We start from the raw sequence: 22861 nt of genomic DNA on the forward strand, positions 1-22861 counted from the left end.
AGAAGAAGTCAGTTATACTTTACAAAACTATTTACAACTGAGTGCGGGTTAGCATGAAAATACAATCCCTACTGGCCACAGACACAAGGAGAATTCATACCCACTTACAGGCTCTAGTTCACATCTACTTTCAAGCTCTTTCTCCACAAACCTCCACTGGACACTCTTAAGACTAAGGGCTGAGCAGGATACTAGAAAGGCACAAAGGCACCTAGTACCCTTGTCCTGTAAGAAACAAAAGTTTGAAGCTAAGAAATAAAAGTTTGATGCTCCTCAGTGAAGGCTATGAAACACTGTTACTCCTAAGGCACAGGTAGAACTCAACGCTGTTAAGGAGAGGAAAAAGATAAAAAGCCTCCACCCCAGAGGAAGGAGCAGAAAAACATCCTGGGGCCCATATAGTTGGGGAGAGCCATGGTCTTTATAAAGCCTTACCCCAAGACTCAGGACAAAAAGCTTCCTAAGACTGCAGCTGGACCAGAAAAACAAAGAATGACCCTGTTTCCCCCAACCAGACCGGCAAGTATGAAATAAGAAGCAACAGCAGTCTACCAGTGGGGAAGGGGCAAGAACACAAGGAAGAATCCTCTATGAAGCACAAGAAAACAGGGAAAACCTAAAGTGCAGAGTTGAGTAGAAACTTGAGGAAAATCCTTCATAAAATTAACCAAGTGACAAAAAAATGTGAAGCAAATATGAACTAAAGTAACTATAGCAATCATAACATTGAAACCTGACTCAACTCCTGACTAGACTGACTGCACAGCTCCACACTATATATAAGCTTAGCAGAAAAAAGGCATGTCACTTCCAGGCATAAGTACTATTTAACTTAGTCTTAAACATCTCAAACACTGTCCAGTTTTCAACTATACATTATGAGACAGACAAAAAAGCAAGGAGGGATACAAACCAATATCAAGAATAAAGCATGGAACAAAATACATAGATAATCTGAAAGCTGGAATTATCAGAGCATTTAAATAACTGTGATTAATGTAGTAAATGTTCTAGCTAAAAGAACAACCAACATGCATGAAAAAAAGGAATTCCAGCAGAGAGATGAAAACTTTAAGGCAGACTCAAAATGCAAATAATTTTTTAAATGCATTAAAAGGAAGGCAAAAGTGATTAAGATGCCTCTGATGGGTTCATCAAAAGATTTGACACAGAAAAGGAAAGAATCAGGGAATCTGAAAATACGTTAATACAAATTACTCAATTTGAAATACAAAAAGGAACAAAAAGGGAAGGGGAGAGACAAAGCATTCAAGAGCAGTGAGATAATATCAAATTGTCCAACATAATGTCATAGGAATTCTAGAAGAGAGAACAAGGTAGAAGAAATACTTGGAGGGAAAATAGCCAAGAATATGGTAAAAATAATGAAAGGCATCAAACCATACATCTAAGAGTCTCAGAGAACCCTCAAACAGAAAATTCCAAAAAACACCAAGACATATCCTATTCAAACTGTTAAAACTAAAAGAAAGAAAAATCTTAAAGTCAATGAGAAAAAACAAAAGGACATTAAATACACAAGTACAGAAGACTTCCGGCCAAAAAGTATGAGAGTAAGGAGACAATGGAATGACACTGTTACAGTACAGCAGTCCCCCCTTATCTGTTTAAGTAATACATCTCAAGACCTCAGTGGATACCGGAAACCACAGACAGTACTGAGTCCTGTATATAATTTTTCCTACAAATATATACCTATGATAAAGTTTAATTTATAAATTAGGCACAGTAAAAGAGTAACAACAATAATAAAGTATAATAACCATAACAATATACTATAACAAAAGTTACGTAAGTGTGTTTTGTCTCTCTTAAAATATTATATTGTACTTACCTGTTTTGGGACTACAACTGACCACAGGTAAGTGAAACCGTAGAAAGCAAAACCATGGATTATTGTACTACCAAAAGAAAAAAAAAAAAAAAAAGAATGCTCTCGCTTCAGAATTCTATACCTAGTTAAAATAAAAGGTATTTTAAAACTAAAGGAGAAATAAAAAGTTTTTCAAACAAACAAAATCTGATAGAATTCATTACAAGAGACCTGTATCACAAGAAATGTTAAGGGAAAATCTTCGAGGAAAAAGTACACGACAGCAGACAAAAACTTAGATCTACACTAAGAAATAACAGGAAATAGTTGAAATTAAAATAAATATTTAAAACCTTAAAAATAAGCTGGGCACAGTGGCTCGTGCCTATAACCCCAGCACTTTGGGAGGCCGGAAGATCACCTGAGGTCAGGAGTTCGAGACCAGCCTGGCCAACATGGCAAAACCCCATCTCTACTAAAAATACAAAAATTAGCTGGGTGTGGTGGCACATAACTGTAATCCCAGCTACTCAGGAGGCTGAGGCACGAGAATCACTTGAACTTGGAAGGCAGAGGCTACAGTAAGCTGAGATTGTGCCACTGCACTCCAGCCTGGCAACAAATCAAGACACTGTCTCAAACAAACAAAAAAACCTTTAAAATACATAAAATATATGTATTTAATTACTCTAAAAACTAACTGACACTCTAAAACAAATACTAGGTCTATTGAGTTTAGTAAAGTCATGAGATAAAAGGTCACTATAAAAAAATCAATTGTGGGCCAGGCGTGGTGGCTCATGCCTGTAATCCCAGCACTTTGGGAGGGTGAGGCAGGCAGATCACCTGAGGTCAGGAGTTTGAGACCAGCCTGACCAACATGGTAAAACTCTGTCTCTACTAAAAAATACAAAAAAATTAGCCAGGTGTGGTAGCGGGTGCCTGTAATCTCAGCTACTAGGGAGGCTGAGGCAGGAGAATCACTTGAACCTGGGAGGCAGAGGTTACAGTGAGCTGAGATCGCGCTATTGCACTCTAGCCTGGGTGACAAGAGTGAAACTCCATCTCAAAAAAAAAAAAAATCAACTGTATCCATATATACCAGCACTCAACAATCGGGAATTTTCAAAATACTGTATCATTTACAAAACTAACAACAATCACAAAATACTTAGATATAATTCTAACAGTTAAGTACAAGATCTACATGCTGAAATCACAAAATGCTAATGAAAGTGATCGAAGAAGAGCTAAATAAATGGATATATATATATACCAAATTCATGAATTGGACAACTTAATATTATAAAGATTTGAAACCCCACAAATTGTTCTTGTGTGAATGCAATCCCAATAAAAATTCCAGGAGAATTTGATGCAGAAATTGACAAGCTGATCCTGAAATGTATATAGAAAGGTAAACGAATTAGAACACTCATATCAATATAGAATAAGAAAAATGAAGTTAAAGTGCAATTATCTGATTTGAAGACTTAATATAAACCTATAGTAATCAAGACAATGTGGGGGCTGTGCACAGAGGCACATTCCTGTAATCCCAGTACTTCTGGAAGCTGAGACAAGAGGATCGCTGGAGACCTGCCTGGGCAACATAGTGAGACCCTGTCTCTAAAAAACATTTTAAAAGTAGCTGGCCATGGTGGCACAGGCACGTAATACCAGTTACTCAAGAGGCTGAAGCAGGAGGATCACTGGAGCCCAAAAGTTTGAAGCTGTAGTGACCTATGAATGTACTACTGCACTCCAGCCTGGGTAACAAAGTAATACCCTGTCTCAAAGAACAAACAAATATATAGATGAATGAAACAGAAGAGGGAGTAGGAAAATAGACATACACATATATAGTCAATTGATATCCAACAACTGTGCAAAGGCAATTCAATGAAGGAAAGAAATATACTTTTTCAATAAATGGTGATGTTACAATTGGATATCCATATGCAAAATAAAAAATGAACCTCAACCTATACATCACATAATTTACAAAAATCAACTCAAAAATGTATCAGACATAAACATAAAACCTAAAACTACTAGAAGAAAACACAGGAGAATATCTTTACACCTGGAGTACACAAATAATTCTTAGAGACAACATGAAAAGAAACATAAAAGAAAAAAACAAAAGATTCTTGAAGACAACATAAAATTTTAAAAATTGATGAAGCAGACTTCACTAAGAACTTCTGCTTGTTAAAAGACATGGCTAAGAAAATGAAAAATCCAGGCACAGATTAAGAGAAAATATTTTCAAAATACTTATCTGATAGCCAACTGGGTTCACTGTAGAATTTAACAAGCCTATTCTAAAATTCATATGAAAATTCAAGGGGCCCAGAATTGTCAAAACAAGCTTGAAAAAGTTGGAAGACTCAAATTTCCCAATTTCAAAACATCCTACAAAGCTTCTGTAATCAAGACAGTGTGACAATGGCACAAGGAGAAAAATATAAATTAATGAAATAGAACTCAGAGTCCAGAAATAAACCCATATATTTTTATGGGCAACTGATTTTCAACAAGGGTGTCAAGACCATTCAATGGGGAATGATTCAACATATGGTACTAAGACAACTGGATGAATGTGGACCACTACCTCACACCATACATAAAAATTAACTCAAAATGAATCATAAACCTAAATGTGAGAGCTAAAACTCCATAGCTATTAGAAGAAAACATGGGGTAAATCATTGTGACACTGGCCATGGTTTCTTAGACAGGACATAAAAAGCATAAACAACAAATAAAGAAAGAATTAGAGTTTATCAAAACTAAAAACACCTAGTCTTCAAAAAAACACCTTGAAGAAAGTGAAAAGACAACCAACAGAATAGGGGAAAATATTTGTAAAACATATATCTGATAAGGGACTTGTATCCATAAGAACTTTTACAACTTAATAGTAAAAGGACAAATAATTCATCTTTTAAAATGAGCAAACAGAAAAGAATAGAAAGTCTGGAAATACACTCACATGAATATAGTCAAATGATCTCTCACAAAAAAGCAAAGGCAATATCATGAAGAAAAGATTTTCAACAAATGGTATTGCAACAATTGAGATCCACATGCAAAAAAATTAATCTAGACAGAGCCCTTACGTCCTTCCCCAAAAATTAACTCAAAGGATCATAAAACTAAACGTAAAATAAAAAACTCCTAGAAAATAACATAAGAAAAAATCTAACTGACCTTGGTGTGGCAATGTCTTTCTAGATATGATACCAAAGGCATGGTCCATGAAAGAAATAACTGTTAAGCTGGACTTCACTAAAATTAAAAACTTTTGTTCTATGAAAGATGTCTAGAAAATGGGAAAACAAGCCACAGACTGGGAGAAAATATTTGCAAAATACACATCTGATAAAAGACTGTAATGCAAAATATACAAAGAACTCTTAAAACTCAAGAAGAAAATAAACAATTCAAAAACTGGGCAAAAGATCCAAACAGTGCCTCACCAAAAAAGATGTAAGATACATAAACAGCAAATAAGCACATGAAGAGATTCTCAACATCGTATGTCATTAGGAATTGCAAATAAAATTACGATACCACTACACACCTATTAAAATGGCCATAACCCAATTCACCTACAACACTAAGTGTTGACAAAGGTAGGGAGAGAGAGGAACTCTCATTCACCACTGGTGGGAATGCAAAATGGTACAGTTATTTTGGCAGTTTCTTATAAAGCTAAATATACTCTCCCCCATATGATCCAGTGATCATTCATGTTCCTTGGTATTTAGCCAAAGGAGTTGAAAACTAATGTCCACAAAACACCTACAAACTCAAATTTTTTGTTTTTGTTTTTTGTAGAGATAGGGTTTCACCACGTTGACCAAGCTGGTCTTCAACTCCTGGACACAAGCGATCCACCCGCCTTGGCCTCCCAAAGGGCTGGGATTACAGGCATGCGCCACCATGACCAGCCCACCCTCATGTTTAAAGCAACTTTATTCACAGTTAGCAAAACTTGGAAGCAACCAAGATGTCCCTGAGTAGCAGAATGGATAAATATGTAGTACATTCAGACAATGGAATAGTATTCAGCACCAAAAGGAAATGAGCTATCAAGGCATGAATAAGACATGAAAGAACCTTAAATGTATGCTACTAAGTAAAAGAAGTTAGCCTGAAAAGGCTTCATACTGTTGGAGTCAAACATTTGGAAAAGGCAAAACTATGGAGATGGTAAAAGGATTGCCAGGTATTGGGGGAAAGAGGAAGTTTTAGGCAGAGCACAGAGGATTTTCAGGGCAATAAAACCATTCTGCATAATACTATAATGTTAGGTACATTTATCAAAACCTATAGCACGTACAATACTTAGAGCGAACCCTAATGTAAACTGTGGACCTTGAGTGATAATGATGTGTGAATGTAGGCTCATCAATTACAACAAATGTATCACTCTGGTAGGGAATGCTGCCAGTGGAGGAGGCTGTGCATTATGCGAAAGCAGAGGGATATATGAGAAATCTGTCTCTCTTACTCAATTTTACTGTGAACCTAAAACTGCTCTAAAAAAATAAAACCTATTAAAAAACAAAAATGAGCAAAGAACTTGAATAGGCATTTCTCCAAATAAGATATACGAATGGCAGTCAGGCACAGTGGCTCACGCCTGTAATCCCAGCACTTTGAGAGGCCAAAGTGGGTGGATCACCTGAGGTCAGGAGATTGAGACCATCCTGGCTAACCCGGTGAAACCCGTCTCTACTAAAAATATCAAAAATTAGCTGGGCATGGTGGCATGCACCTGTAGTCCCAGCTACTTGGGAGGCTGAAGCAGGAGCAGAGAGATTGGAACCCTTATATGCTGCTGGTGGTAATGTAAAATGGTGCAGCCATTGAAGAAAACAGTTTGGCAGTTCCTTCTAAAGTTAAACATAAATTTACCACATGGCCCAGGAATTCCACTCTTAGGTATATACCCAAAGGAAGTGAACTCAAACAGATATAGCCATGTGTACCTGTACATCAATGTTCACTGCAGCATTATTCACAATATAGTCAAAGGTGGAAACAGCCCACATGTCCATCAACTGATGCACAGATAAACAAAACGTGGTATATGCATACAATAGAATTTTACTCAGCCATAAACAGGAATGGCTGATACATGCTATAACATAGATTAACCTTGAAAATATCTCAATTCAATGAAGCTAGTCACAAGAGGCTACATGTTATATGGTTCAATTTATAAGAAATGTCTACAATAGGCAAATCTATAAAGATAAGTAGAATAGTGGTAGCTTAGGACTAGGTTGGGGTGGGTATGGAGGGTGGGATAATAGCTAAAGGGTATAGAGTTCTTCTGGAGGTGATGAAAACGTTTTAAAATTTACTGTCGTGATGGTTGCACAAACCTGTAGCTATTACAAAATCAATGTAATATACACTTCAAATGAGTGAATTATATAGAATGAGATATCAATAGAGCTGTTAAACAAAATTGAAAATCCAAAATAGACTCAACTACACATACATGAGCCAAGCAGTTATCTCAAAAAAGCAGGAAAAATGTGTACTCTTAAGAATATACTTAGGAATCTATCCCCAAGATATACAAGTAAAATTATGAAAAGACATGCAAAAATTATTCACTACAAGAGACTGGAAACTATCCAAACATTCATCAATATGGGACAGATTCAATAAACCATGGTGTATCCACACTACAGGATACTATGACACTTTAAAAATAAAAATGAAGACTACCCTAATTCTGCTATGCAACAATCTCCACAATATACTGTTAAGTGAAAAAAGCAAAGTTGGGAAAAGTATGTATATCAAAAAAAGGGGAATTAAATAGATATAGACAGACATAAATGTTTAAAAAAAACAACGATGGCTGGGTGCGGTGGTGCATGCATGTAATCCCAGAACTTTGGGAGGTCAAGGTGGGAGCATCACTTGAGCCCAGGAGTTTGATACCAGCCTGCACAACATGGCAAGACCCCATCTCTACAAGACATAAAAAATTAGGCATGGTGGCATGCGCCTGTGGTCCCAGTTGCTAGGGAGGCTGAAGTGAGAGGATCACCTGAGCCTGGGACATCAAGTCTGCAGTAAGTCATGATGGTGCCACCGCACTCTAACCTGGGCAACAGAGTGAGATCCTGTCCCAAAAAACACACACAGACACAATGATGGAAAATAAAATTTTAATGGTGAGAACAGGACACAAGGAACAGAGAGAGAAACTAGAGTTCTTTGAAGACACCTTCTTTTAGCAACAACTATTTTACTTCATTTTCAATGAAAAACAACTATTTTATTTCATTTCATTTCATTTTCAATGAAATAAAATAAATGAATCTAAATTTACATCGAGTTAGTAGCATAACCACAAAAAAGACTATTTCCAAGTGACTTGAAACACAGTAATTTGGCCCTATCTTGTCAATGGGATATATCCTAGAGACAAAAACAAAACTGAAAAATACAGCTAATGGTCTTTATAAATCTTATTGTTGTTGACAGAAAAAAGATACAGATAGAAGAAGTAAAAACTGTAGTCTTAAATCTGAATTAGAAATATCAGTATGAACTCATGATATATTTTTCTTTAAAATTAAAATAAAATCTAGGTCATGTGTAGCGGCTTATGCCTGTAATCCCAGTACTTTGGGATGCTGAGACGGGAGGACTGCTTGAGCCTAGGAGTTCAAGACCAGCCTGGGCAACACAGGGAGATCCTACCTCTAGAAAAAAATTTTTTTAAGTTAGTTGGGCATGGTGGTGTGCACCTGTAGTCCTAGCTACTTGGGAGGCTGAGGTAAGAGGATTGCTTGAGCCCAGGAGGTTGAGGCTGCAGTGAGTTGTGTTTGTGCCACTGCACTCCAGACTAGGCAACAGACAGACAGACTCTGTCTCAAAACATAAAAATTAACCAAATAAAATAAGATCTAATTCTATCCACTGAAAGAAATCTAGAAACAATGACCAAACAAGGACAATGAATACCACTAGCACCACATTGCAGTTTCCAGGCACCCCTTCCCATGAAAAAAGATCAAGAGTTTCATGGAGAGGTGGCTCATTCCTGGGCTGGAGGAGGAAATACATCTTGTGATATCAGACAGCAAAGAAGCAGTCAAAGATTACTAGGGTCATGTCAAGATAGGACAGTTTGAATATCAAAAAGGATAATAACTGCATTGTCTTGAAACACATTAGGTATATTTAAATACATACGTTCATAATTATATGAAAACAAAAACAAAACATTTGAAAGATACTAAAAAAAAAACCCATTATTTTCACAATTAGTAAGTAAATGGAAAGAATCACAGAAACATACCTACCATTCTATATAAACCATATCACTGGGTAAATAACTGTAAATGGGGAAAGTTTCTCTTTATAAAACTATTCCAGCCAATAAATGAAGAAATAACAGAATTCAAATATCACCGTTTTGCAAACTCTAATGAATTAATAGATCTAGACACTGAATGCTAATGGCCTCTAACATCACACACACAAAAAAACAGACCTAGAGCTTGTGTGCCTTCCATATCTCATGTGCCTCCAGGAAGGAGATGGAAGGAGAGTATTTCCTATTAAATAGTCTTGCCCCCCGGCCCCCCAAAAAAGGACTCAAATTAAGTTTCAGATCCAACTAAATTACCAATTTACAGGAAAAACTGAGGGAACAGTCAAACATCATTACACAAATGAAACTGGCAAAATCCAGACTGTGGGAAAAATTTACACAAATAAAACTCAAGAATTTTTTTTAAATAGAAAGAGACTAAGGGGGAAACATTAAAAGAGACTTAATAAATAAGTTGACTCTTGCAGGCAGAATAATAACCTCACAAAGGCGTTCACATCCTGACTCCCAGAACCTCTGAATATGGTATCACACTTGGCAAAAGGGACTCTGCAGATATAATTAAGGATCTTGAGAGGGAAAAATTACCCTGGATTATCCTAGGCCTAAAGGTATCACAAGGGTCTCCCTCCCCATCTGTTCTGTGGTGAGAACGTGACATCTACGCTCTTAGTAAATTTCAAGTACAATATAGATTAACCATAGTCACCATACTGTGCATTAGGTTTCCAGAACTTACTCATAACAGAAAACATGTACCCTTTGACAAATATCTCCCCTTTTTCCACATCCCTCAACCCTTGGTAATCACCATACTATTCTGTTACTATCTATAAATTTGACTTTTTTTTTTTTTAAGATTTGACATAAAAGTAAGATCATGCTGTATTTGTCTTTCTGTGTCTGGCTTATTTCACTTAGCATGTCTCCCAGGTTCATCCATGTTGTCACAAATGGCAGGATTTCCTTCTTTTTAAGGCTGCATAATATTCCTTTGTGTGTGTGTTATGTGTTGTGTATGTGTGTGTATATATATACATATAAACACATACATACACACACCCCACATTTTCTTTATCCATTCATCTGTTTATGGACACAGTGGTTTCCATACCCTGGCTATTGTGAATAATGGTGCAATGAACAAGGGAATGCAAATATCTCTTTGAGACAGTGATTTATTTTCTTTGGATATATACTCAGAAGTGGAGCACATGGTAGTTCTATTTTTAATTTTCTGAGGAACCTCCTTACTATTTTCCATGATAGCTGTACCAATTTACATTCCCATCAACAGTGTACAATTTTCTTCTCCACATCCTCTCCAATACTTGCTATCTTTTGATTTTTTGATAACAGACATCCTAATTGGTATGAGGTGATATTTCATCGTAGTTCTGAATTACATTACCCTAACAATTACTGATGTTGGTATCTTCTCAAATATTGAGTTAGATGAGCATCTCATACATTTTGGATACTAAACCCTTATCAAATATGATTTGCAAGTATTTTCTCCCATTCAGTAGACTGCCATTTTGTTTTGATTGCTTCCTTTGCTGTCCAGAAAACTTCGTAGTTTGATGTAGTTCCCCTGTTTATTTTTGCTTTTGTTGGCAGTATTTTCACGTCAAATCCAAAAAATCACTGCCAAGACCAAAGTCAGGGATATTTCCCCCTATGTTTTATTTTAGGAGTTCTACAGTTTTAGGTCTTGCATTTAAGTCTTTAATCAATTTTGAGGTAATTATTGTGTATGGTGTAAAATAAGGGTCCAATTTCATTCTTTTGCATGTGGATATCCAGTATATCCAGTATCTCCAATACTGTGTATTGAAGACACTATCCTTTCCCCATTGTGTATTCTTGGTGTCTTTGTCAAAAATTAGCTGACTATGTATGTGTGGATTTATTTGAAGGGTCCTTATAAGGGGGAATCCTTATAAAGACACGGGTACTTATAAAAAGGAGGCCAAGAGCCACAGTCAGAGATTTGATGACAGAAGAGGTCAGACGAAGAGATTTGAAGATGTTATACTGCTGGCTTTGAAGATGGAGAAAGATACCAAGAATCAAGCAAAGCAGGCATCCCCTAGAAGCTGGAAAATTCTCCCCTAAAGTCTCTAGAAGGAATACAATCCTGCTGACACCTTGATTTTATCCCAAAGACACCCATTTTAGATTTTTGACCTACAGAACTATAAAACAAAAAATGTATAAGTGTATAAGCTAGTGTGTCATAATTTGTTAGCAGCAATAGGAAGACAATATATTAATGAATCACAAGATGTGGCTCTTATTTGGTTCCTAACTTTTCTTAAAATAACTTACTAAAAGATTTAGAAATGTGAACCCTGGACATGTGACATCAAGGAATTATTGTTTTATAATTCTGATGATGTTGAGGTTACATTAATAAATTTTTAAAAAGAACATGTATCTTTGAGACAGTAACTAGGAAGTCCTGGGGATGAAATGGTATGATATCTGTCATTTGTGACATAGTGATGGGGTAGGATTGGCCATGGGCTGATAAACATTGTGGCTGAATTTATTTTACTGTCTACCTTTACATATGTTCAAAATTCTCCATAATAAAGTTTTTGTAATTAAAGAGAGCATGATTCCTAATGGTGAGATGTTAGAAAACACCCTTGGTACCCAGAACACAAGGTGTTTTATTCATCCTAATCCTAAGGGTCTTAGCCAATACACCAAAACCAAGCAAAACTGTTGTTAGTCTGTGATATACATATAGAAAACCTTTTAAAAATCTATAAATTGGAGAAAAAATGTTTTTAATTATTACAATAATAAGCAGGCTAGCCATAAAAATCAATATACCAAATGCCATTTTATTTCTATAAGCCAAAAAACATAATTTTTAAAGGTATAGTGGCTCTTACCTATAGTTCCAGCTACTCAGAAGACTGAGGCCAGAGGGTCACTTGAGCCCAGGAACTGGAGGATACAGTGAGCTATGATCGTGCCACTACATTCCAGCCTGGGCAACAGAGTAAGATCCTGTCTCTAAAATAAATAAATAATAAAAATACAAAAGAACAAATAGCATTTATGATACTCACACTTTAAATTACCTAGGAGTTGGCCAGGCGCAGTGGCTCACGCCTGTAATCCCAGTACTTTGGGAGGCCAAGGCGGGTGGATCATCACAGGTCAGGAATTTGAGACCAACCTGGCCAACATGGTGAAACCCCGTCTCCACTAAAAATACAAAAATTAGCTGGGCCTGGTGGTGGGCACCTGTAGTTCCAGCTACTCTGGAGGCTGAGACAGGAGAATCGCTTGAACCCGGGAGGCGGACTTTGCAGTAAGCTGAGATCATGCCACTGCACTTCAGCCTGGAGACAGAGTGAGATTCCATCTCAAAAAAGAAACTGATTCCTTCCATTTTCTCAGTGAAGTTGGAAGCAATGCCTGCCTCAGCTGACAATGATTGTAGAAGAGGTACCAGTAGGACCGAGCGGAGAGGAAAAGATGTAGAATAGTTGTTTAAGTGAAAAAGTGAATGAACTAAGAAAATATAGTATGACTTTCAGGCAGCATTAAGGGCCCACATGATGGTCAGGAATTTAAAATGAAGCCAGTTAAAGAGGTTTTGTGTTTTTCCCCAAACATCTTCAGTTGCACTAGTGCAGGTATAGGGTAGGCAGAGTGGGATTAACCAGTATTGCACTTTTCTTCTGAGACAAAGTCTCGTTCTGTCACCCAGGCTGGAGTGTAGTGTCACAATCTCAGCTCACTGCAAACTCTGCCTAGCAGGTTCAAGGGATCCTCCCACCTGAGCCTCCCAAATAGCTAGGATTACAGGCATGCACCACCATACCTGGCTAATTTTTCTTTTTTTTTTTTCTTTTTTTTAGTAGAGACGGGGTTTCACCATGTTGCCCAGGCTGGTATCAAACTCCTGACCTCAGGTGATCGCCCTGCCTCAGCCTCCCAAAGTGCTGGGATTACGGGTGTGAGCCACCATGCTCAGCTCAGTATAACATTTTATCAAATGAGGACCATAAAACAAGAATGAAGAGAGAAAATATAATTAAGAATGAATGCAAGGACTAGTATCCAGAATCTACAAGGAACTCAAATCAGCAAGGAAAAAAAACAAAACAATCCCATCAAAAAGTGGGCAAAGGGTATGAATAGACAATTTCCAAAAGAAGATATACAACTGGCCAACAAACATACGAAAAAATGTTCGACATCACTAATCATCAGGGAAATGCAAATTAAAATCACAATGAGATACCACCTTACCCCTGCAAGAATGGCCATAATTAAAGAGTCAAAAAAACAATGGATGTTGGTGTGATATGATGTGATGAAAAAGGTACACTTTTACACTGCTGGTGTCCACTATGGAAAACAGTATGGAGATTCCTTAAAGAACTAAAAGTAGAACCACCATTCCATCCAGCAATCCCACCACTGGGTATCTACCCAAAGGAAAAGAAGTCATTATATAAAAAAGACACAGGAACATGCATGTTTATAGCAGCACAATTCACAACTGCAAAGACATGGAACCAACCTAAGTGCCCATTAACCAATGAGTGGATAAAGAAAATGTGGTGCACATACACCATGGAATACTACTCAGCCATAAAAAGGAACAAAATCATGTCATTTACAGCAACTTGGATGAGCTGGAGGCCGTTATTCTAAGTGAAACTCAGAAAATCAAACATCGTATGTTGTCACTTACAAGTTAGGAGCTAAGCTATAAGGAATCAAAGGCGTAAGAATGATAAAATAAACTTTGGGAACTCAGGGAGGAGGTTGAGGGATAAAAGACTATGTATCGGTAGTGTACACTGCTAGGATGACAAGTGCACTAAAATCTCAGAACTCACCAACAAAGGACTTATCCACATAACCAAAAGCCACCTGTACCCTCAAAACCACTGAAATTATAATAAAATTTTTTTAAAAAAAGAATGAATGTAAGGGTATGATTAATGGGTGAGCTTAATGAAATAGATGTCACGTGGGGTGGTAAAACTCTTCAAGTTCAAAGAAATGAGGTTCAGAATTTAGAGTTCCAGAATATCATAATCACCAACAGTAATGTCACTGGTGAAAGGGTGACTCAATGCCGGGCGCAGTGGTTCATGCCTGTAATCTCAACACTTTGGGAGGCCAAGGCGGGCGGATCATCTGAGGTCAGGAGTTTGAGAGCAGCCTGGCCTACATGGTGAAACCTTGTCTCCACTGAAAATACAAAATAAGCTGGGTGTGGTGGCGTGCGCCTGTAATCCCAGCTACTTGGGAGGCTGAGGCAGGAGAACCACTTGAACCCACGAGGTAGAGGATGCAGTGTGCTGAGATTGCATTACTGCACTCCAGCCTGGGCGACAACAGCAAAACTCCATCTCAAAAAAAAAAAAGCATGAATCACCAGCAACTACATACCTGTAGTGGTCTGAATTGGTGGCGGCAGCATTTACAACCATGTAACTATCATTATGTTTTCATGGGTATGTCAGGTTGACATACTTACATGTCAAAATATATTTTACCTCATAAATTATGTGTGATTTTCCTTTATAGTACAGCTAGTACATTACAGAGGTTTTTAAAATTTATGTGTATCAGATATTATCTATAAATTTTATTTCAGAATTGAAAAGGAAGAAGGGGTAATTAAAAGAGGGAACTGACTCTGACAGGATTGAGAATCACCGCCACAGAAAAATTTCTGATGCATATGTAACAAGGTGACAAAAAGGACAATGTTAAAAATAAAGTATTAAAAACAACCTGGATGTTCACCTATACAACAGGTAAATGGAATAGGCAACATAAAAACAACTGAATGTTCACCTATACAGCAGGTAAATGGAATAGGCAACATCAATACGTATTAATGGGTAGATAAACCTCACCTCTTTCGGCAAACTAAAAAATGGCATATTTCTTAATAGTTTATAGGATATATAATTGAGGTGACACCAATGGTGGGAAGTATCCTCCTCAGAATGCGAAAGGGACTATGATTTTAAATTCTGAGAAAATACATGGAATGCTACCAGACAGCCCTGCACTTCATAGCGCTACATACATGTTTTCACTGTTTTCTCTTTTTTTTTTTTTTTCTTCCCTGAGACAGGGTCTGGCTCTGTTGCCCAGGCTGGAGTACAGTGGCCCAATCATGGCTCAGTGCAGTCTCAATATCCTGGGCTAATTTTTTTGTAGGGATGAGGTCTCACTATCTTGCTCAGGCTGCGTTTTCTCCATTTTTTAACGTCAACTTACCCTGTGGTTGCAGATGAAATGTAAATGTTACTAATCCTCATAATATACAAAAGTAAAAGTAGAGCTGGCAAATAATAGAATATGGAAGAGGTTTATAAAAGTAGAGAAAAGGAATATGGATATTCTAATCTTCCGAGGCTCAAGCAATTCCTCCACTAATTTACCAGGTCTATGGTCTAAAGCAATATACTTATGTCTCCTTTTCTACAAAAAAAGGAAAATAATAGTACACCGATTTCCGAAGGCCATCTTAAAGATTAAATGAGACAATGCAAATAAAGCATTTGAGACAGTGCCTGGTACTCACTAAGGACTCTGTAAATGGTGGTTATCATACTTAACTGTATTTTATGAAGCAATTTTTATTGCCGTAATGCCATTTAAAAATTTGAGAACTCCTGAAATTGTAGGACCATTCTGAGTAAAAGTCAAATGTCAGACTACCTATATTACATATATGCCTATTTCCATATTTTGAATCTTCAATTATGACTTCTCCATTGAACTTGGGACCCCAACTGTCTATCATCTCAACTTGTATGTTAAACAATCTTCTCACACCTAACACAGTAAAAACTAAACTTTTTATATCCTTCACCCAATTTGTTCTTCTCTCAGTCTTCCCTATTTCAATAAATAGCACAATCTAACCTACTGCTGAAGCAAGGCAATTATCCATAATTCCTCTCTTTCTTTCAACCCTCAAATCCAATCCAACAGGAGCTCCTAGTGGATCTACCACCAAATCATAGCCCAAATTTTCCACTTTTCAGCATTGCCATTGCTATCAAACCAGGCCTAGCCACCATTATCTCTCTGCTGCTTCTGTTACTCCTTTATAGTCGACTCTCCACAAAGCAGCCACCCTTTACACACATAAAACCCTCCACTGTATTTATTTTTTTTAGATGGGAACTTGCTCTGTTGCCCAGGCTGGTCTCAAACTCCTGGCCTCAGGTGAGCCTTCTGTCTCAGCCTCCCAAGTAGCTGGGACTACAGACACAAGCCACCACACCCAGTTACCTCCACCACATTTAGAATAAAATTCTATGACTTCATACCTGCCCAGCTACTTCCACCATATTTAGAATAAAATCCTATGACTTTATACCTGCTTCCTCAACTTCGTCTTTCTTAACACCTCACTCATTTAAACTCTAGCCAGGCTGGCTTTCTTTATGTTCCTCAACAAAACTAGGGTCTTTGAATTTGCTGTTTTCTCTGCTTCAATTATTCTTCACTCTTACGTTTCTTTAGTGTCTGCACTCACATGTCACCTCTTTTGACCACTCAAAGTAGAGTCTCATAAGCATTTCAAACCATGTTTACTTACAAGCACATGCTACCTGAAATGATCTAATTTCTATACCTGTCTACCCCTTTCTAACGCAATGGCAGGGATCTCATTTTCCCATTTTCTGTTAAGTCACCTTCTCAATGAGGTCTTCAATGACCAACTATTTAAAATTCCAACATATGCATCTTGCCTAGTATTCCCTATTCCCTTCACTGTTTTTTTTTTTTCCAAACCACTTAACACCATCTAACACACTATACATTTTATTTATCTTTCTTGCTTATTCCTCTCCTCCTACTAGAATCTAAGTCCACAAAGGCAAGGATTTGTCTTTTTTCACACTGTATCTGCAATGCCTAGAAGAGTAAGTTCCTGATAATAACAGGTCATCGATAAATATCCTAATGAAGCTGAATGAATGGGCCTTGTCTTGTTTAAAGCTGGATGGATCCGTAGCATCTTGAATACCCAGCATACAGGAGGCACTCAAATTTACTAACACAATGACTGTTAAGACACTCAGATTCTGAAGTACTACCAATCCAAAGAAAAATTGTATTTTGTTCAGTATAAACTGAAATAGAAATATGATTCTATTTGCATGTTCAAAAACTCCTATGACACACTTTTTAAAATAGTTAAATATGTTTTATTGTATCTTAAGTTAAAAAAAATTAAAAAGATTACCCAGTTGGGTAACTTAGTTTATAAAACCTAAAGCAACAGATTAATTAGAATGCCCTTTCCCTAACAATGTCAGAAAAGTTATTATGCTATAGAATTCAACAGAAAGGGGAGAACTAGTGATTTAGGAAAGAGAGCAGAATTGATAGATCAATGTCCTTGAGTAAGCAAGAAAGCATGGAATCTAATACTTTTGTGGAGGGAATGGCATAAATGAGGAAAACAGGCAATTTATCTATTCTAATAAGGAAGAAGGTAGATTATATGGTCACAGCTACAAGGAAGTGTATAGATAGGTGGTGGGAGACTATGGCAGTTCTCTTCTGATTGCTGAAATTGTCTTTGGCTACATTATCTAGTGAGGAGCATGGAGAAAATGTGTAGTGAAAACAGTTAAGAGCCCGGATGAGACCCCTGATGGATTCTAATTCTTAAAGAACAGTTAAAAACACAGCACCGAGTAGAAGTAGGGCTCAGAGGCATAACAGAAAATTAGCATACTGTAGTATCACAGAATATCAGCATGATTGCTCAACTGTCATTCACTGAGTGCACATCTGATGAATGAAACGGCCCAAAGCCAATTCACAACAGCACGTGTAAAAAAAGACGGCAAATCGATCTTCACTTGGGAAGGGGTGCAAACATTACCAAAGCGCTGTCTTTCTACAACAGTCTATGCTGTAGCATAAAATCAACTATCTTGAGTGTGAACATGTATATGCCTTTCTTACAGAGTAAATTTAGCTTGTTTCTTCCAAAGAAGAAATAATCTCCCAAATGGTAATGATATATTATTAAATTACTCCCCAAACTTTTTAAAAATAATAAAGAGATGGTATGTAATGAAGCATCGACACGGTTCTCAAACTTTATTATCCTTGTAAAAAGTGTGACCTTTCCAAAACTCATCCGGGCTTTACCATTAAATCTGCATCATAATTCTAGAGTTTGCCTTTCTTCTTTTTGAATAAAAGGTTTCAAAGTACAGCCTATTCGCTGGATTATGAGAAGATGTTACTAAGAAGAATCACTTCATCCATGGGAAGTTGCAGGCAGCATTTTAAAGCAACACTGCCACCAGAAGACAAGAAAGAAAAGTAACTACTAACGACTACGGGGCAAGTTAAATACAAAATATTTACCTGGCCTCCCAACGTGGCTACATTACAACCTGCCTACTACGGACTCTTTAGAAAGGCTCATTCCTTCTTGTACCTCATCTTTGTAACTTTTTTTTCCCCAGCATTAGCCTATCTACTAAGACACATTAACCTAAAATCGTATCCTAATGTTTTAAGTGTTGGTCTGGGTAGTGTTTACACAGGTGAACACAAATGTCGAAGTCTTTCACTTTTTCTTTTTTAAAAATAAGTGATCAATACTGTGTCCTAGTAACTCCGCAACGTGTCACGGAATCGCTGAATTTGTCATTGTTCACAAGTGTAGAAAAACGTGGCCAGAAGTCAGTCCTCGCTGCCCAGTGGGGACGCGCGACCCCCGTTTCCCCTATTTTTTTTTTCTTTGGGACAGAGTCTCACTCTGTCGCCCAGGCTGGAATGCAGTGGCTCGATCTCGACTCACTGCAACCTCCGCCTGCCAGATTCAAGCGATTCTCCTGCCTCAGCCTCCTGAGTAGCTGGGATTACAGGCGTCCGCCACCACGCCCGGCTAATTTTTGTATTTTTAGTAGAGACGGGTTGCACCATGTTGGTCAGGCTGGTCTCGAACTCTCCACCTCGTGATCCGCCCGCCTCGGCCTCCCAAAAGTGTGTTTCCCCTCTTAAGCGGTGGTTCGGGCAGGAGCTCTGCCGGCCCGGCGCTCGCGTCCGGGATTAAAGGGCCGCCGCGGAGGGCGTGACCAGCCCAGCCTCGCCGCCGTCGCTTACCCGGTAGTTGCTCGAACCCACCCAGTCGGTGAGCGCGTCGACGGTCTTGCCCAGGCGGCCCAGGTCCTCTTCCAGGTCCGGGATGGCGCCAGGGGCGCCAAGGTAGAGCAGGAGCTCCTGGCCGACCTGCAGCCGGCCGCCGACGTCCTTCTGCTGCACCTGGGCGCAGAAGTACTCCATGCTGCGGGGCTCCATGGCTGCGGCCGCCTGCCCGCCTGCCAGTCTGTGAGCGGCCAACTTTCGCCGAGCGCCGCCCAGCCTCTAGTGCGGGTCCCCGCGGGAGCGGGCGGGACTCACTTAGCCCGCCAGGGGAGCGGCTTGCGGGGCGCAGCGGGCGGCGGGAGGGACGCCAAGCGCCCAGCCGCCCCCAAACTAGTCAAACTCGGCGCCCCCCGAGCCCCAGCCCGCTTCAGAAGCCGCGGCCGCGGGCGACGTCAGCACGCGCGTGACGTCAGCACGACGCCGGCGAGGGCCCTCCCGTCCGGCTAGCGCTTCGCTGAGGAGGTGGTGGAGGTAGCTGCGGAAACCGCTGGGAGCGGCAGGACCTCTAGGGACACTTGGGGTTCTACTTGGTTCGAGCCCGCCGGGAGGCGGGCCGTTCTTCGCTAGCCGCTGCTGGGGCAGCGTGCCCTCGCCCTGTGAAATGTAGAACGTTTCCAAGTTTTCCTCCACTTCTGTTGAACGCTTAGGAAAGTTTCTGGTACTTAGCATCCCCGTTTCCCGCCCCCACTGCCGGTTTAAAAAAAACAAAAACCAAAAAAACAGAATACACTCATGACTTCTGCTTCCAGCCACCACCGCAGTCACTGTGTAATACTTACAAAAAAAGAAAAAATAAATTCGGTTTGCATAAAGTAAAACGCACAGATTTTCAGCGTACACTTCATGAGTTTCGGCAAATGTATTCATCCGTGTAATCACCACCCCAGTGAGAGTACAACACGTTTCCAACACCCCAGGAAGTCCCAAGACACTTCCCAATTACCGCCTCTTCCCTAGGCAATTCTGATTTCATTTCTATCACGGGAACATAGTTTTCCCTGTTCCTCAACTTCATACAGTCTACTTTTTTGGAGTCTGGTTTCTTTTAGCATAGTGTTTGAGGTCCATGCAGCGCTGTCGGTGTCTCAGAAGTCCATTCTTTTTTATTGCTCTCCATTTTGTGGAATCACTACCATTTGTTGATCCATTCACTTGTTGGTAGATGTTTCGGTTGTTTCCTATTTTTTATAATTATGAATAAAGCTGCTACAACGGTTAGTGCATAAGTTTTTGTGTGGATATATTTTCTTTTCTCATGGGTAAATACCAAGGACTGGCATTACGAGGTCCTGTAAGTTGTATGTTTAACTTTAGAAGAACCTGCCAAATTGTTTACCAAAGTGACTGGATCATATTAAATCCCCACCAGCAATGCTTGAGTGTTCCAGTTGCTCCACAGTATTTAATTTGGTCAGGGTTATTCGTTTCAGCCCTTCTAGTGGGGGTGAAGTTGTCTAATACATTCCAAATGCACACTGTATTTATCTTGACAGTTATCCCCAATCACAATGAAATGACTATTTATGTAATATCTTTCTCTTCTAATACACAGAAAGCTCCAGGAACCTTTGTGTTTTCCTAGGATGGTGCCTGGCAAATAATAGGTGGCCAATTTAAGTTAAATGAGTGAATGAATTCAACAAAAATTGATATTTGAACTATTCACAATCACTAAATAAGAACAAACTCAAAATTCAAAGAAATTGACTGTTTTCTGTGTTCTTTTTTCAGTATTTCTGTACTTCACAGTTGTAAAGTTTCTTCCATCTTTAATTGGTTGTAATTTCCCTCAGACTGTGCCTCAATCTAGTAAACTATGTGTGTTGGTTAATTTTATGTGTCAACTTGACTGGGGCAAGAGATGCCGAAATAGCTGGCAAAACATTATTTCTGAGTGTGTCTGTGAGAGAGTTTATGGAAGAGATTATCATTTGAATTGGTGAGCTGAGTAAAGCAGATGGCCCTTTCCAATGTCAGTGGCCATCATCCAATTCGTTGAGGCCTGAAGAGAGCAAAAGGGTGGAGAAAGGCCAAATTCACTCTCTCTGCTCGATCTGAAACATCCATCTTCTCCTGCTCTCAAAGATGGGTGCTCCTGGTTCTTGAACTTTTGGATTCAGACAGAAACTTATATCATCAGTCCTCCAATTCTCAGTCCTCTAGACTAGGACTGTATTACACCACCAGCTTTCCTGGCTCTCCAGCTTGCAAACAGCAGACATGAGATTTCTTGCCCCGCTTAACCATGTGAGCCAATTCCTGTAATAATTATCCTCTCATTAGGCCAAGTGCAGTGGTTCACACTTGTAATCCCAGCACTTTGGGAGACTGAGGTGGAAGGAACGCTTAAGCCCAGGAGTTCAAGACCAGCCTGGGCAACAAATTGAGACCTTGTCTCTACAAGAAATCAATAAATTAGCCAAGTGTGGTGGCACACACCTGTGATCCCAGCTACATGGGAGGCTGAGGCAGGAGGATCACTTGAGCCCAGGAGGTCAAGGCTGCAGTGAGCTGTGTTTGTGGCACTGCACTCCAGCCTGGGTGACAGAGCAACACCCTGTCTCAAAAAAAAATTTTTTTTAAGTATTCTCCACATATCTATCTGCTGGTTCTGTTTCTCTGGAGAACCCTGACTTTTATGGTAACCATTCCTTGGGTTTGAGTGTCCAAAGGTTCTGTTGTTAAAGGGTTGCAGAAAGATATAAAAAGAGAATCCTATCCAGAAGAACTTTACCCTGTAATTGCTAGTGACCAGGTGCAGTGTGTGGTACAGGAAAAAAAAAAAAAAATGCAGGAGCTCTGGATTCTAGGTTCAGCTCTACCTGTTCCTATGACCAAAAGTGACTGCTGCTCTTCCCCCTTGGTTGTCTCTATTCCCCTTTCTGAACTTATGTAAATTGAAAATCACACTAGATCGTTTTTAAGTTACAAGTTAACTAAATCATCTTTAGGAGTAACTCTGGAAGAACCTATAAAATTATTATTAATTATCATTTATTGTGTTTTATTTTTAGTAGAGATGAAGTTTCACTGTGTTGCCCAGATTATTCTCGAACTCCTGGCCTCAAGCAATCCTCACACTTTGGCCTCCTAAAGTGGTGGGATTACAAGCATAAGCCACTGCACCTGGCCTATAAAGTTAATAGTAAACATTGGTTACTATTACTTATATATTCTTTCTGTGTTTCATTTTAATTCATTAACACATATCCTCTGAGCACCTATATTGTGCTAGATACTGTGCCAAAGTTCCAAAGACACAAAATTCATTTAGACCTGGTCTCTGCCCACAAGCTCTAATAGGCACAAGAAAATAAAATGTGAGATGCTATGGCTATGATAGAGTAAACAGAGGGTTTTTGGAAACTAGATGAGAGGCTCCTTATCTAGATAGTACTGAGTATGGCAGTAGAAAAGTTACAAATTAAAGAAGGTTTCTTGGAAGAGGTTATATTTAAATT

The 22861-nt window shown here is 38.9% G+C and overlaps 1 protein-coding gene across 1 annotated transcript in view; it reads right to left on the bottom strand.

The window, feature by feature from the left end:
• LOC105539461 (CLIP-associating protein 2-like) overlaps positions 1-19907 on the bottom strand; it is a gene marked incomplete at its 3' end in the record, with an annotated part of 134965 nt that extends 115058 nt beyond the window's left edge. Inside the window, exon 1 of the mRNA XM_011979751.1 lies at positions 19359-19907. Within this exon, the coding sequence (XP_011835141.1) occupies positions 19359-19553 (195 nt within the window). The remainder of the gene's footprint in view (positions 1-19358) is intronic.
• Between the last annotated feature and the right edge of the window lie 2954 nt (positions 19908-22861).

This window comes from Mandrillus leucophaeus, unplaced genomic scaffold (assembly GCF_000951045.1).
Source record: "Mandrillus leucophaeus isolate KB7577 unplaced genomic scaffold, Mleu.le_1.0 Scaffold2057, whole genome shotgun sequence".
NCBI lineage: Eukaryota > Metazoa > Chordata > Mammalia > Primates > Cercopithecidae > Mandrillus > Mandrillus leucophaeus.